The sequence below is a fragment of the Mytilus galloprovincialis genome, chromosome 5 (assembly GCF_965363235.1).
Source record: "Mytilus galloprovincialis chromosome 5, xbMytGall1.hap1.1, whole genome shotgun sequence".
NCBI lineage: Eukaryota > Metazoa > Mollusca > Bivalvia > Mytilida > Mytilidae > Mytilus > Mytilus galloprovincialis.
In genome coordinates, this window is record NC_134842.1 from 14,107,124 (window position 1) to 14,124,376 (window position 17,253).

The 17,253-nt window shown below is 31.6% G+C and overlaps 1 protein-coding gene across 5 annotated transcripts in view; it reads left to right on the forward strand.

The window, feature by feature from the left end:
• LOC143075212 (unconventional myosin-XVIIIa-like) overlaps nucleotides 1-17,253 on the forward strand; it is an 86,563-nt gene that overhangs the window by 48,918 nt on the left and 20,392 nt on the right. For all 5 annotated transcript variants that reach the window (XM_076250554.1, XM_076250555.1, XM_076250556.1 and 2 more), the window contains 7 exons: nucleotides 48-176; nucleotides 849-992; nucleotides 1,947-2,036; nucleotides 2,875-2,994; nucleotides 3,664-3,772; nucleotides 4,595-4,728; nucleotides 13,626-13,780. In XM_076250554.1, coding sequence (XP_076106669.1) covers nucleotides 48-176; nucleotides 849-992; nucleotides 1,947-2,036; nucleotides 2,875-2,994; nucleotides 3,664-3,772; nucleotides 4,595-4,728; nucleotides 13,626-13,780 — 881 coding nt within the window. The remainder of the gene's footprint in view (nucleotides 1-47; nucleotides 177-848; nucleotides 993-1,946; nucleotides 2,037-2,874; nucleotides 2,995-3,663; nucleotides 3,773-4,594; nucleotides 4,729-13,625; nucleotides 13,781-17,253) is intronic.

Genomic DNA, 17,253 nt, shown 5'->3' on the forward strand with positions numbered 1-17,253 from the left:
TACAAGTTGAACAGATGTATTTTCATGACAGAAATTTTCTTTTTCAGGTATTTTTCCGAGCTGGTGCACTGAGCCAGTTAGAAGCAGCTAGAGATGAAAAAATTACGGGAACAATTGTAGCATTCCAAGCTCGTTGTCGAGGAACCTTAGGCAGGAAGAAGCTAAAAGAATTACGGGTAGGTTATAACATCCCTGTGTTTTAAAATGGTTTCAGATACTGTGGACTCATTTATTTTGTGGGTATTATTGCTGAAAACTTGCATTTTAGTTGATATTTGATTTTGTGGTTTTGCCAATTGCTGTATACAAAGTCTATTGAAAAGATGTTATTCTTGAACATTTGAATTCGTGGTTGACATCGAATAATGATGAATCCACCGTATGTAATTCTTTGATTAAAGAGAAGCATTTTCATGAACGAATGATAATAGCAATGTAGGCATGCTTTTGAAAATATGACCATTTAAAACTATAATATGATATAATCATGCCACAAGTATATGTACATTTGCTAAGTCATAAGAAGCTATATTTTACTGTCTTACTTAAGTTTACTTTTCAGAATCTAAAGGACAATTAGCAGTTTCACTATTCCTTCATTGATATAAAAGAACTTCCGTCCATTAGTAATCCACTTTTTAACCAATCGCAAGGCTTGATGAACATGTTTTTATTAATTGGTTGAATGATCACTTTCTTCAAATAAAGGCCAAGAAAGCGCTTTAAGGGAGACCATACAAAGGCTGTATAGGTAGTGAAAGAGCGTTAAAAATCTCCCATCATCAAGGGAGACAATTTTTCTCAGATATTGTGATATTATTTTATTGTTATTTTAAATTATTTTACAGGTTAAACATATAGCAATCAGCTGTATACAGAAGAATGTAAAGAAATTTATGTTGATACGAGATTGGTCATGGTGGAGGCTGTTTACCAAAGTACAACCAATGTTAAATGTTCATAGAACAGAGGAACAACTTCAAGAAAGGGAGGTAAGCCATTAATTTAAAATTCATTCATAGGAAAAAGGGGTACCTTATGGATTTGCTTATGTTTGTATTATTTTATGTGAACCGAATCAATATAAAACTTTCATGTTTATATTTGTATTGGACTGGGAGGTAAGGTATATAGAAAATAGAAGGGAGATAACTGGAGGTAAGGTATATAGAAGATAGAAGGGAGATAACTGGAGGTAAGGTATATAGAAGATAGAAGGGAGATAACTGGAGGTAAGGTATATAGAAAATAAAGGAAAGATAACTAAGTAATCATATTTTAAGGATGTTCGCTACTCTGTTAAAAAATAACAAGCTTTTTAAAAGACTATTATGAATTGATAGTATATTAATAAAGAAACTCAAAAAGTAGAAAAAAATGGAAGGTCCGTGTGCTCATTTTCGAGATATAAGCCATTGAAAATTTGGCGGGAATAATTCTCTTTAGATTTTTCATATATTTAACATTGGCACCTTATTTGTTTCAAAAACTATGAAAAAATAACAAGAATTTTATAAAATTTTGAAATATGGCTTTTTAAACTTTATGTAATAAAATTATGAAAAGAAAAGTAGGGGTTAGTGGGCAAAATTTTATAATGACAATACATGGATAAAACCAGAGGATTCTGAAAATCAGGCAAAAAATCAAAAAATGGAGGAGCCAACATCCTTAAATGTTACAAATTAAAAATGTTATGGAAAACAATACTCAAGCATGAAAATGTCTGGAATTATTATAAAGTATCAACATTGCGTGTAAATTTCTGACTAGACGTCAGAATCTAACTATTGGTGTGACCTACAAAAAGCTTGTAACTGGTTTTTTTTAAACATGTATCATGTATTCATATGTATAATTTGGTTGCTGTAAATTCATTTTGAATAGTTAGTTTTTAAAAGTGAGCAGTAATATTGAAGTTATACTACATACATTGTTAATTACAGATTGAAGTGGAGCATTTAAAAAGCAAATTAGAGAAGATTGAAAGAGAAAGAAATGAATATAAACAACTGTATGAAAAGACAGACAGCAGGGTGAGTAAACATGCATAACAAAAAAGAATTTATGTCGTAAATTTTTATAGGAAAAATAAAAAAATCCCACGATAATTTGAAAATGATCAGAAATAAGTTTTATATTGGAAGGAGAATTTCAGTAAACATATACATGTTGTCTGTTAATCATTTCACTAATAGGAATAACAGAAGATGTAGATTAAACTTAAATCTGACAGCAACTGAACAATACAAAAAAAACATCTACATCTTCAGTTTAGCATTTGGTACTCACAATTTTTCTTATGTGAAAGTTTAATAGACAAATCTAAATTATGGTTAGAAAAAGTGAATTTATCTAAAATCTGAAATAATTTAATCAGTTTGACTATCCTGAATTATTTGGGTCCTTTTGTAAAGGAAATATAAGAAAAGCTTTCAGTTTGTATTGTACATATAAAAAAGAAGATGTGGTATGATTGCCAATGAGACAGCTATCCACAAAAGACCAAAATGACACAGACATTAACAACTATAGATCACTGTACGGCCTTCAACAATGAGCAAAGCCCATACCACATAGTCAGCTATGAAGGCCCCAATAAGACAATGTAAAACAATTCAAAGGAGAAAACTAATGGCCTTATTTATGTAAAAAAAATGAACGAAAAACAAATATGTAACACATAAACAAACGACAACCACTGAATTACAGGCTCCTGACTTGGGACAGGCACATACATAAATAATGTGGCGGGGTTAAACATGTTAGCAGGATCCCAACCCTTCCCTAATCTGGGACAGTGGTATAACAGTACAACATACATGAATGTATAAGTATGAAACATGTGAAATAGTATGTGATATGATTATATAGATGTCAGAAGTGCAGGCTGACCTGATAGAGGAGCATTCTACAGCTACACATGCTTCTGAGATGTTGGAATCAGAAACAGCTGAGAGAATGCAGCTTAGTAAAGAACATAAAGATTTACAGGTATATAACAAATACTATTGGCAAATTATAATGAAAGGAAATAGCCGAGTTAGTGTATTCTATATAACAAATACTATTGTCAAATTAGAATGAAAGGAGATAGTATTCTATGGGTAAAAATAAAAATTGGACTAACTAGAAAATAAACCATGATTTCCAATAATTTTTTACTGTTGTTCCATCTTGGTAATTTTTTAAAGGCCTCAATGAATCAAATATACTCATAATTTATGTTCAATTTAATCCAATTTGAATTAAAAGTTTTTCCAGAGATAATAAAAACAAAACATTATGAATATCAGTAAAGTTCCATAATAATGCAGATAAAATCATTAATGAAAGATGGCAGATTTTGAAGAAAAAGATGTGATAACATTGGATGTTACAGTTGTAGATATTTAAAATTAACTAGTTTACAAATTTTTATGGTAAAAAAAATATGTTTTTTTTTTTAGATTTTCGGAGTTTTTAGCATATTAATCTTCTACCTTTATCAGTAGAAACTGTCTCTATTCAAGTTCTTTCAGTTAAAAGTAAATTACATTCAGTTTACAATTTAACAGTTACTTAGTGGATTTTTGTTTAAACAAAAAAAGATTTTATTTTTCTCAAATAAACAGTAGACTTTGCTTATCTTAATTTGACCCATGAATATTTCATAAATTTTAGGGAAAATATAATGCCTTGAAGAGACAAGCTGAGAAGATAGAGATGGAGTTAACCCAAGTACATCTATGGCATGCTGAGGCTTTAGATTTCAATGATGAGGATGCTGATGGTAGGTGGATATAGTTTTTTAAAAAATATGTAGACATTTTACACACTAATACGTGACTAAAATGGATGCAGAAGGTAGCATCATATTAGGCATATATCATTGTCTTTGTAGACAAATTTGGCTTCTTATGATTATGATTGATTGTTACTTAAGAGATAGCTGTATTGTATTTTAAGCTTGGCCTTCGTAAAAAGTAGATTGTACCTATCATCACATAGGGGAGCTAGGTAATGGATTTGAGACTATAATATCAAGCTTTACAAAGCCCAAGCTTAAAATACAATACAGATATCTCCATTCTTAAGCCACATATTGAAAACAATCAATTTAATAAATATTTTAGCTTGAAAATGCCATATATGAAAAAGTGGTTTCAAATTGATACATCTTACACAACCAACATGACACAGGTTTTACTTCTTGTCATATTTCTTTACTCCAGATACCCTTTGGGTCACATGATTTTGAAATTTGAGTGATGATTCATGAAAGTAATGAGGATAAAGTAAAAATCTGTGTGAATTTAAATTTTTCAAAACATCTAAATTCTTGCTGATGTCTTCTATGTTAGCATAGTAGATGGTAAAAATTTCTTCCTTTTTGCTGTTAAATATTTATGGACATTCAAATAATATATGATTTAAGGAACATAATTTGTTGAAATTTGCATCCAGTACAGTATAACGGTACCAGCATAACTGGCATTTTTAATGGTATTGAGTCTTGAGAATTGTTTTTAACCTATATTTTGAAGAAGTAGAACAACACGAAAATAAAAGATGTGTAAATAAAATGAATTAAATAGACTGTTGTTAATTTTAGGAAATGATTCTGTATACAAGGACAGATATGAGAGAGTTTTAAGAGAACTTGATATTACCAAGAAACGTCTCCAGAAACAACATGAAGAAGAGTTAGAAACAGAACAACACTCTAAAAAAGCAGTAGAAAAAAGGGTAGGTAACGTTTCTATCAATTATGTATTTTTGAACAGTGAAGATGTTGTGTCTAAGGATTTTCATTTTGCAGTGAACAGTAAACGCATATTGTTCAAGTTGAACAATGTATAAATGGAGTAACTTAATGTTCTAGTTATTTAATGCTGTTAATAATTAACAAATGGTATGATTTGATGTATAGGTTATTTGAAAAACAAAGTAAAAACAAAATGCCATAAAGTAGATTCAAAAAATGGTTTAGTTTGTTATTTATGTTATTTGAATATCAACAGAAGACGTTCTAAATTTGTTACCAGCAGTGCCTAAGACAGAAGCAGGTCTAGAAGCCACATGAATTTTGGTTCTTCAAAGTTTTCTTAGTTTAAGAAAGGGAATAATTTAATATTTGGTCTACAGTTTGTAGCAGGCTTTAAGTAAGCAATTTTTACAACTGCTGTGTAGCCACATTCAGTTTAAAATTCTACAACAAAGAACATTTTAGTAAAAAATCTTGCTTCAAAGGATCTGGTTTTATATTTGACCTGCAGCTTGATTATGTTGAGTTGTAACAAGTTAGCATTTTTGCATCTGTTTTGTAGCCAATTTCTGTTTGGTGATACTTTTTTTCAAAATTATATGCAAAATGTCTACATAGAGAATCCAATATTATGTTGATGTTGATATTCTTTGAGAACCACTGACCTTCAGGGAGAAAATTGCCAATCCTAGTCGATTATGGTTGGAGCCAAACTTTGAATTACTTTTATAGACTATAAAAAATTTCTACTGCTGTTACCAAATCACAAAGTATGTTCATTAAAAGAAAAAGTTGAAAGTAAAGCCTTGAAAATTTTGCTTACAATTGAACATAAAGAATAGTTTATATTCAATTGTCATCAAAGAAGTTGTTGTTATTCTGAATATATTGTTCTTGGTGATTGAAAAAATCAGTTAAATGAATACTATCCAAATAGTCGAAGATGAATATATTTCTGAATATTTTGTCTTGAAACCAGCATTCATAAAGTACAAAAATGTATTTATCTAGTTAGGTTTTCAACATTTCCATTGTTATTGTTATGCCCCACCTACGATAGTAGAGGGGCATTATGTTTTCTGGTCTGTGCCTCCGTTCGTCTGTGCGTCCGTCCTTCCGTTCAGGTTCAAGTTTTTGGTCAAGGTAGTTTTTGATGAAGCTGAAGTCCAATCAACTTGAAACTTAGTACACTTGTTGCTTATGGTATGATCTTTATAATTTAAAAGCAAATTAGACTTTTGACCCCAATTTTACGGTCCACTGAACATAGAAAATGAAAGTGGGAGTTTAAGGTTAAACTTTTTGGTCAAGGTAGTTTTTGATGAAGTTGAAGTTCAATCAACTTGAAACTTAGTACACATGTTCCATATGATATGATCTTTTTAATTTAAAAGCCAAATTAGTCTTTTGACCCCAATTTCATGGTCTACTGAACATAATAAATGAAAGTTGGAGTTTCAGGTTAAAGTTTTTGGTCAAGGTAGTTTTTGATGAAGTTGAAGTTCAATCAACTTGAAACTTAGTACACATGTTCCATATGATATGATCTTTTTAATTTAAAAGCCAAATTAGTCTTTTGACCCCAATTTCATGGTCTACTGAACATAATAAATGAAAGTTGGAGTTTCAGGTTAAAGTTTTTGGTCAAGGTAGTTTTTGATGAAGTTGAAGTTCAATCAACTTGAAACTTAGTACACATGTTCCATATGATATGATCTTTATAATTTTAATGCCAAATTAGATTTTTTACCCAATTTCACAGTCCATTGAACATAAAAAATGGCAGTGCGAGTGGGGCATCCGTGTACTTTGGACACATTCTTGTTTTTGAAGTGTTCTGATTGAAAAGTGAATTTCTACTTCTTTTTTTAGTAATTTTCGGTTTCTTTTAAAAGGTTAAAACCAGTTTCATTTAGAAAATCTGTAAGTTTTAATTACCAAGTTTCATCAGTTGAACATTGCAAAGTCTCCCAATTTAGAATATTATAGCAGTTTTGACAATACATGTATTAGTTTTCTATTTTAGTCTTCTCTAGAAACAGATGTACATAATTCTTAAAACGTGTGTTATAGATTATAAATCACACATCTACATGTATGTGTACTTGTGCAACTCATAAATAAATGTATATTATTTCCGGTGTCATGTTCATTGGTTTGACCTCCTGACCTTCTTACAAGTTGTTAACTTCATTGAACATCTTGATGAACAGACAACTGAAACAAGCAGCCCCACAAATGGTGATAGTCTGTAGAATTAGAATAATTATTTAATCTTTTTTTGTTGTTCCTGAACAGGCATGAAATATTTGCCCCTGGAAGTTAAGCAACCAACAATCAATTAATTAATCATTGTAAATAGGCACTTAATTTTAAAGTCTCATGCCAGTTTTTTCATTCCCTTTCATATGGGAATTCCCAAAAAAAAAAATGCAAAATGTCAGTTGAATTGTTATTTCAACAAATCGTTACACAAGAAAGCTGTTATGTATGCTGTTGTTTTGTTCTCGTATTGGAAAGCAGATTTATATTGATTTGGATTTTAACAATTAAGTGAAGGCTTATTGTCTTTCGTAGATAAGTTCACAAAGGAGAGTTTTTGGTGTGCTGTTTCTGTTGGTGGTGGCAAAAATTTGTAAGATTTGATTAGGTCAGTTTAAGAGGAACCCCTATTGATTAGTCAATGATATTTAAGTTATTGTGGACCCACTAATAGTAAATCATTCATATTTGGTTTGAAGTTAAAAAAAGCTGAAACATTTCGTTTCCATGGAGATTATTGTTAGTTATGGTCTATTGGCTTTAAAACACCTTATGGTACATCATTGATATTTGGTCTGTAGTAGTAGCAGCAATAGCAGTCATTGATATTTGGTCTGTAGTAGTACCAGCAATAGCAGTCATTGATATTTGGTCTGTAGTAGTACCAGCAATAGCAGTCATTGATATTTGGTCTGTAGTAGTAGCAGCAATAGCAGTCATTGATATTTGGTCTGTAGTAGTACCAGCAATAGCAGTCATTGATATTTGGTCTGTAGTAGTACCAGCAATAGCAGTCATTGATATTTGGTCTGTAGTAGTACCAGCAATAGCAGTCATTGATATTTGGTCTGTAGTAGTACCAGCAATAGCAGTCATTGATATTTGGTCTGTAGTAGTACCAGCAATAGCAGTCATTGATATTTGGTCTGTAGTAGTACCAGCAATAGCAGTCATTGATATTTGGTCTGTAGTAGTACCAGCAATAGCAGTCATTGATATTTGGTCTGTAGTAGTACCAGCAATAGCAGTCATTGATATTTGGTCTGTAGTAGTACCAGCAATAGCAGTCATTGATATTTGGTCTGTAGTAGTACCAGCAATAGCAGTCATTGATATTTGGTCTGTAGTAGTACCAGCAATAGCAGTCATTGATATTTGGTCTGTAGTAGTACCAGCAATAGCAGTCATTGATATTTGGTCTGTAGTAGTACCAGCAATAGCAGTCATTGATATTTGGTCTGTAGTAGTAGCAGCAATAGCACATTTCATATCCTTGGAGATAATATGGCATAAAACCAATAGAGGCGAGAAACATCTCTGCATTAACAGTTCATTCTAGCCTTTTTTCTAGGTATGCTTTGAAATTCCCCCTCCTTCCCCTGGTAAATAATAAGGAAATTCAATATCATGAGAATTTTTACACTTGATATTATTTCATTTGATATGCCGATGGTTTACATTAGTGTTATCGCAGTGGTTGAAATAGTATTAGAGTTGTGTCCCTTGGAAATATAAATAATTTGGAAAATTAGTTTTGTAAGCAATCTTGCATCAGCATTACTCATTGGAATTATATTAAATGTATGTCAAAGTTTTACTAGAATATCTTGGATAAGTTTCAATATCAATTTATTTTTATGGAAAAGTCCAGTATACTAGCATAAGACATTGGCTGCGTAATATAATTAGAGGGTGTTTAAATATTTTTATTTTCAGTTTTGTATAATGCAAACAACTTTTGAAAAATGATTTTTACAGATCTTTTTTCACTGAATTTGAATGCAATATTGATTATAAGCTGTTTGAAAAGCAAAAGCAAATATTTGTTAACCTTTTTCTATTATATCTGTTTGAGTATAAGATAAGACTAAAATTATGTAGTTAACTATGATCAGCTGTTTTTCTTGACATTAAATTTTCTGCTGTTTGTAATATTACATAAAACACTGATAATTCGTGTATCATACCTGTAATATACCTGTATGATAGGTAATTAATTAGCCAGGGGTGATGATACTAGGCAATTATTTATACCATTGGACAGCTTAATTATATGTTATGTAACGATTTGTTACAAGAAATAAGATGTTTGGTCAATAAGTCGAGATAAAGAAAACTTTTTTTAAATCTAAAAATAGTTTAACTTTCAGAGTGAAGTTTATGACTTAAAAATGGTTAGCTTCTCTGCATGATTTCTGTGCGTTTTTCTGTGTGATGTAATGGCTACATCCTTCAGTTACAATTCTTCCCTATTGAGGGCCTCAGTATAGGTTAATTACACACCTTAGATGATGTTGGATTCATGTGATTATACTCTAACTGACCTTAAAATGAAGACGGAACAAATTATAATCAAACCATCTAAGGTAAAAAAACTTATTTAAAAAATTTATGTACGGGGTAGATTATTTTTAAACTTTGAATTTATTTTTTTTGTGTTAAATTCTGTTGAAAATTATCTGAAAATTTCACTTTTGATCAGTAGGAAAAGGGTTGATTCCCCTTATCAATAAGCTAGATCATTTTATAGTGAGATTCTAATAGCACTTTTGTCCATGGAATATAAAATTGCAAAATCTTAAAATGAAAAAAATTTGCAAACTTTTTTGCATTGTAAATTTCAACAGAAATATTTGTTTTTAAGTAAATATTGAATCATTGAAAATGATAATTAGTTTTGATATTGAGTTTGATATGCTGTATAAGATTATGAAATAATGTATCAATTAAACATGAAATAATGGCATTATATTGAGGGAGGAAAAATGGTGGTCCCATTATCATTATAAAAAAATTGCAACTAAAAGTTACAGAAAATTCATTTTTAAGGACCAAGAAATTATGAAAGAGGAACATTATTTACTTAATTTGTGATGCATATCTGATAGTTTCATAATAGAGGAAATGTTATATTACAAGAGATTTTTAAAAGTGAGTTTGCTGGACGTATGTTATAGTGATTAGGAGATAATTAAAACACATGTTAAAGTCTGTGTTAACATTGAGGGCAGATGTTTGGTGAATGTTTATACCTATCTATCATAAAAAAATTCTCTGGCTTGAGGGTTAAAGTTGTGTTTGTTATGATATTGATGCATTTTATTGATTTAGGCTAATGTCTCATAGGAACTGATTCAACCTTCACCTGTGGTGTTGAAAACTAATACTTGCATTTAAATTATTTTGACTTATAAATCTATGAAAAGATTTTTTTTCATATGTAGAAAAGTGTCTAAATGGCAGGTTTCGAGATCTAGGAATTTTACAAGGGGGAACCTGCCATCAAGGCTACATTCGTTAGGAGTAGGTCTTGTAAACAGTCTATGCATTAACTATATGTGTAACGCCATAAGGTTTGACCCTGGTCCTCACATTTACTTTTAATGTCTTATTCAGAAAAAAATATACTTTGCCTTATTTTGAATAACAGCATTAATATTGTTTAATAAAGAATGATAGCATGGTATTATTGCCATCTGTTTTAATTGATTATTGACATTGAAATATTAGCCTTGATCTGTTAATGTTAAATGTGGGATTTTTACTATAGAATTTTGAATCTCAAAAAATGATAACGTCCAGTAAATCCAGATAATTTTTTGTCAGATATGTTCTGCTTATTTGCATTTTAAGAACATTTTATAAAAGATTTCATCATACAATTTTAGAAATGAATGTATTGAGAATAAAACAAAAGTAAAAAATTATGTTAAAAAAAAATTTCAATACCAGAAGATAATTGGAAGGTTTCATCAGTGTTTAGAAGTATAACTTATTACTTAGCTCTTAGGATTTCCGTTTTATTTATTTGCTGCATGTCAGCTGCTGTTAAACGAAAGTTATCCAGATAATTTAAGATAATAGAAAAATTGAAGAAGAAAAAAATGATTGCGTAATCTCAAGGACAGTTCTGGCTTCTGTAGATAAAAGTGATTAAACGATGTCAGAGCACCTGGCCCTCAGTTTATTATGTTTATAATGAATACACATAATAGAATTCTTCAATTTTCATCTTAATGATTTGATTTATCATGAGTAGAAAAAGAGAAACTTATTATTTTCTATACAATATCATTGGCAATAGTGGCAGATTGAAAAAAATGCAGATTTGTGTATACTTCCCTGTCCTATGGTACATGAAGCTTCTGGAAACCACATTGACCCTATACAGATTTGTGTATACTTCCCCTGTCCTATGGTACATGAAGCTGCAGATTTGTGTATACTTCCCCTGTCCTATGGTACATGAAGCTGCAGATTTGTGTTTACTTCCCTGTCCTATGGTACATGAAGCTTCTGGAAACCACATTGACCCCTATATACTAAGTACAATAAGAAAAATATTATTCATGATACTTAACCTCACATCCAAAAAACAGTGTGGGGAGGGGGATGGGGCGGATATCGATGAATCTTATTTAAAATGACCAAAAAAAATGGGGATGAGTTGCATCATTTTTGTGCTTTTGTTGTAAATTTTGGTTAAGAGACATTTATATTGGCATCATCATACATAAATACTGAGTAGATGATAGTAGGCTTGTAGGGATTATGGATTTATGTGTTAGTCACAATATAAATGAATTTGAAAACAGAATTTTAACAGCATGTTTTAGTTTCATGACTTTACAAAAGGAAAAGATAATTAATTCAGTATAGAAAGATCATTTGACCTCATTTATATTTTTTAGTTGAAACCTCATGTTATAAATTTTGAAATGTAATTTGGCACCTAACTTGAGTTCAAATACATTAGAAGTATGTGAAAATCATCAAAAATAATTAGTAAAGTGTTAATCTACCTCTGGCAGGGAAAACACAGCTTTGTAATTAATTGTTTGACGAAATAATGAGATCATCTCTGACATCAGTACGATAAAAGGTTTAAAAGGGGTGTTTCCAATCAAATGGGGAAAAAATATAAAGAGAGAGAAAAATTAAAGAAAAAAAAAATATATAAGGATATGTCTGGTACTAGAAAGGATTATTGTATGATGTCAATGGATGAAGTGTTGCAAAATCTCTGGTCAGATTCCCAAATAATGGTAAGTATAAAGATAAGAAGATGTGGTACGATTTGCAATGAGACAATTAGTTCAAACGACAAAGAGAGAAGCATTTAAATGTCACTGTATAGACTTCAACATTGAGAAAAATACTGCATAGTCAGCTATAAAAGGCCCAATATGCAAAATGTAAAACAATTCAAACTAACTGCCTAATTTATTCTATTGAAGTCCTATTTCAATTCCCCATGTTGTACTGTAATTTCATAAATTTTTGCCATGTTTTTATAATTGGCCATATAAATTGGTTTCGGCAAAACAAAAAAAAGTGAATTTCAAATTTTGATAACATTATTTGTATGCAGTACCTGTATATCATGTGATTGCAATAATTAATTCAGCATGTGTGTCCATTGTTCAACAATACCTTCAATAAATGCACATGATAATTTCTCAATTTACAGTATTTGAAAAACTTTGGGAGAATACTGCTAATACCCCATACAGAGCCTCTCTTTTTTTTTTTTGAAAGAATAGAGTAATAAAACAAAATTTCAGAAAAAGCACTAGATTGTGTTAAGAGGAATAGCTAATTTTTAAAGAGAATGGCAAAAACTGAATTCAAATATTGATATATAGATTTCAAAACAACCAAAAGGATTTATTTCTGTTTGATAAATTCTAGAATCTTTTGAATTTTTGCATTTATTATCTTGGTATAAGATTTCTGTAATGCAAGTGAATAAAATGTATCATTAAGTAGCAATAAATGGTTTAGCTACCTAAATTATAAAGGTGCGTTTGATTGGCCTATTTGATTCACCTGCTGACCATTTGGTTTGTGTCAGATGTGGATTTGTATACAGCAATGTTAAATATGAGGAATAAAGTGTGAAGATGATTTAAAGATGGTAAAAACTTTGTTTATATTACTGTAAATAAATGAGTTCAAGGTGATTAGATGCGCTTTTAATTAAACCTGCAAGTTTATGGATACTGATGGTTTTGAAATATAAGAAAGTTTTTATAAGTGTTTTTTTAAGCATTTAGACGTAATGTTGGATGTTAATGAGATGTCAAGACCAAAACTTCTAAGTCAAGTAAGAAGAATTTAAGCTTTTTTTAAATAGGATTTCTATAATAGTACGACAAGCATTTTAGTTTTGAAGCACTTAATTTTATTACTCCCTGGAACATTGATATTTTCTCTTGCTGCATTTAAATCTTCATCTTATTGTATTGAATTTCATAATGTGTAGAATATGAAGAGATGAAAATTGCAGAGAAATGTGAATCTATCTTAATGATTCAATGCAAAATGCTGAGTCAATATTCCAAAAGAATATTGAGTGGATATTATATGAGACATATTTAACAATATGTTGTTTATCAAATTTTATTGAACTGGTAAGAACAGATTTGAATGAATACAGAATTAAAAAAATTCTTATAAAACACCTTTGCAACTAAAAAGATAAAGCTTTTAAATGTCAGGTAGTATGAGGAGACTCAAGTGACTGGTCATCATTTTTGGTATTTTTAAGTTATACTGAAGACAATATGCTGTTTATTTCACTTTATACTCAGTCTTCAAAATTATTTCTTTACAGCTCCATGATGCAATTGAGGATGGAGAAGATCAGAGAAGACTTTTGGCTGCCTCTAAAAAGAAGGCTTCACGACTGGCGGCAGAGATGCAGGATACCAAACTACATCTAGAGGAACAAATGACAAGGAACAATGAACTAGAGAGGAAACAGAGGAGGTCAGATATTATGGGATGTATATAGATACAGTGAAACCTGGGTAAACCGAACCCTGATAAAACCGAATTTCAGTTTAAACCAAACAATTTTCAAAGTCCCACAAAATTTCCCTATCAATTAACGTTAATTTAACCTGAAAAAAACGAACCCTGTCAACACCGAATTCCGAACGCTTTTTGAAGGCTCGTTAGAAAATTTGTATCTAAAAATTACCTGTCAAAATCGATCAATACCAATCAAAACAATAAAATATAATTAATTATTTGCATGATTTAATTAAACAAACACAGGATGGCAGAGTATTCCCGAAGGTATTTGAGGTTTAATGAACTTGTGAGTTGTTATTACAAACTAATTAGCATGTCTGTGTCCATGTATAAAGTTATTTTTTTGTAAAGAAACGTTAAACTGGTCAGCTACCCCCATCGCCGATAATGACAAGAAAGGAACTTTCCCTCAGATCAATTAAATGCACCTTACTCAAATAATTACGGCCACAAAATCGAAACTGCCATTCTGTAGCTAAACTGTTTAATCAAATAATAGTTTTAAAGCCTTTCACCGGATTAAGAAGTCGTGCAACACAACAAAGTCAATGTATTTCGATTGCTGGATTCCCTTTAGAGGCCCTATATATTTGATTCAATTTCTCCCGAAGACTTCCGTTAGCTATTTAGCAACGATAAAGTGCGAGAATAAACTGGACCCCTGCTGTTGTTTCACTGTTATCGTTTGCCGAAGTATCAACCAGCGGGTGACCAGTTTAGTCCGAGAACTCGTGTGTACAATGACATTCCCGATTCAACTACGGAATCGTCATATGACAGTGACTGTGAATCTGAATTGGTCAGTGAATTAACGGATGAGAAAATAATTATAAAAAGCAAAATCGCTCCACGTCGGACATCTCCCAACGACGACCGTGATTGACAGAGTGGCGTTTGATTTATAAACAAAAATGTAGCAAAACGTCTATCTTTTATCTTTTTTTACATTTACATCTAAATCAACACAAAAATAAACTGTCGGCTGTTGTGTCACCTATTATTGCTGCCAAAATTATTTTGGTGTCGACTTCCGTCTACCTCTACAATCCGAACACCTGTGAAAACCGAACATAACGCAAAGTCCCGTGGGTGTTCGGTTTGGACTGGTTTCACTGTATAAGAAGATGGGTATGAGTGCCAATGAGACAACTCTCCATTTAGGTCACAATAAGGTCTTCAAGACAGAGCAAATTGCTCATATTGAACAATCTATAAAGGGCCACAAAAGGACTAGTGTAAATCCACTCAAACAGGAAATATATAAATGATTTTCATATGCATTTCCTGTACAATTCCTAAGTCACTATTTAATGCTTATGTTAAAACATGACAGTAAAAATACAATGTTCAATGATGTTATTTAAACTGATTGACTACAGACTACAGGTCAGCCTGTGCAACTCCAGAGGCGGATTTAGGGGGGCAGGGGGCCAAGGGGCCCAGGCTCCCCCTTTTTGGGGAAAAATTTGGTTGCTTATATAGGGAATCACTGAAGCGTGACTAAAGTGGGCCCTCTATTAGGCAGTCAGTGGGCCCCCACTTATGAAAATTTCTAGATCCGCCACTGAACTCATTCATAAAAAAACAACTGAAGATTGATCTGTTGGATAAAAGAGGGAAAGTGAAGATTTTGTGGTTTGATTCACACAGTAGAGAATGGTCTGGCTAAATCATGAAGGAATAGAACTAACTCTGAAAAAATAAAATAAAATAAGACTGAAAATAGCAAGTCATCAAACAATAGTACTGTAACAAACCGTATTTTCACAGATAATTGTGTCACCTGTTGTCCTCTGTAGCCAACTTTTCTGTCAATTATTTTCAGTCTTCTTAGAATGTTGATGTATTTATAAAAGGAAAGTTTATAAGTGCAGTATATGTAGAATCAGTTGTGATTAGATAAATAAAGGTGATAGTAGTATACCACTGTACAACAGTCATACATGGATTTAACTGAAACAAATCCAGGTCACAAACCATAATCAAAGTAAACATCAGCTATAAGAGAAAAACAACAGAACGACAAAAACACTGAACTGCAACAAAATCTTTTGCCAACATATATTGAAACTGCCTATTTAATATTCTAATGCAACAACGTTTGCAACGTTCATTTTGATTGGATAACGTCACTTTCTTACATGGTATCAATTGACAATTGATGCTATGGGACGTACGTGCAAGCGCAGACGACATATGACAGATTTTAAATACATTTTTAGCTCACCTGGCCCGAAGGGCCAAGTGAGCTTTTCTCATGACTTGGCGTCCGGCGTCCGGCGTCGTTAACTTTTACAAAAATCTTCTCCTCTGAAACTACTAGGCCAAATTTATCCAAACTTGACCACAATTATCTTTGGGGTATCTAGTTTAAAAAATGTGTCCGGTGACCCGGCCAACCAACCAAGATGGCCGCCATGGCTAAAAATAGAACATAGGGGTAAAATGCAGTTTTTGGCTTATAACTTAAAAACCAAAGCATTTAGAGCAAATCTGACAATTGGTAAAATTGTTTATCAGGTCAAGATCTATTTACCCTGAAATTTTCAGATGAATCTGACAACCTGTTGTTGGGTTGCTGCCCCTGAATTGGTAATTTTAAGGAAATTTTACTGTTTTTGGTTATTATCTTGAAAATTATTATAGATAAAAATAAACTGTAAACAGCAATAATGTTCAGCAAAGTAAGATTTACAAATAAGTCAACATGACCGAAATGGTCAGTTGACCAATATAGGAGTTATTGCCCTTTATAGTCAATTTTTAACCATTTTTCGTAAATCTTAGTAATCTTTTACAAAAATCTTCTCCTCTGAAACTACTGGGCCAAATTAATCCAAACTTATCCACAATCATCTTTTGGTTATCTAGTTTAAAAAATGTGTCTGATGACCCGGCCATCCAACCAAGATGGCCGCCATGGCTAAAAATAGAACATAGGGGTAAAATGCAGTTTTTGGCTTATAACTCAAAAACCAAAGCCTTTAGAGCAAATCTGACAAGGGGGTCAAATTGTTTATCAGGTCAAGATCTATCTGCCCTGAAATTTTCAGATAAATCGGACAACCCGTTGTTGGGTTGCTGCCCCTGAATTGGTAATTTTAAGGAAATTTTACTGTTTTTGGTTATTATCTTGAAAATTATTATAGATAGAAATAAACTGTAAACAGCAATAATGTTCAGCAAAGTAAGATTTACAAATAAGTCAACATGACCGAAATGGTCAGTTGACCCATATAGGAGTTATTGCCCTTTATAGTCAATTTTTAACCATTTTTCGTAAATCTTAGTAATCTTTTACAAAAATCTTCTCCTCTGAAACTGATGGGCCAAATTAATCCAAACTTATCCACAATCATCTTTGGGGTATCTAGTTTAAAAAATGTGTCCGATGACCTGGCCATCCAACCAAGATGGCCGCCATG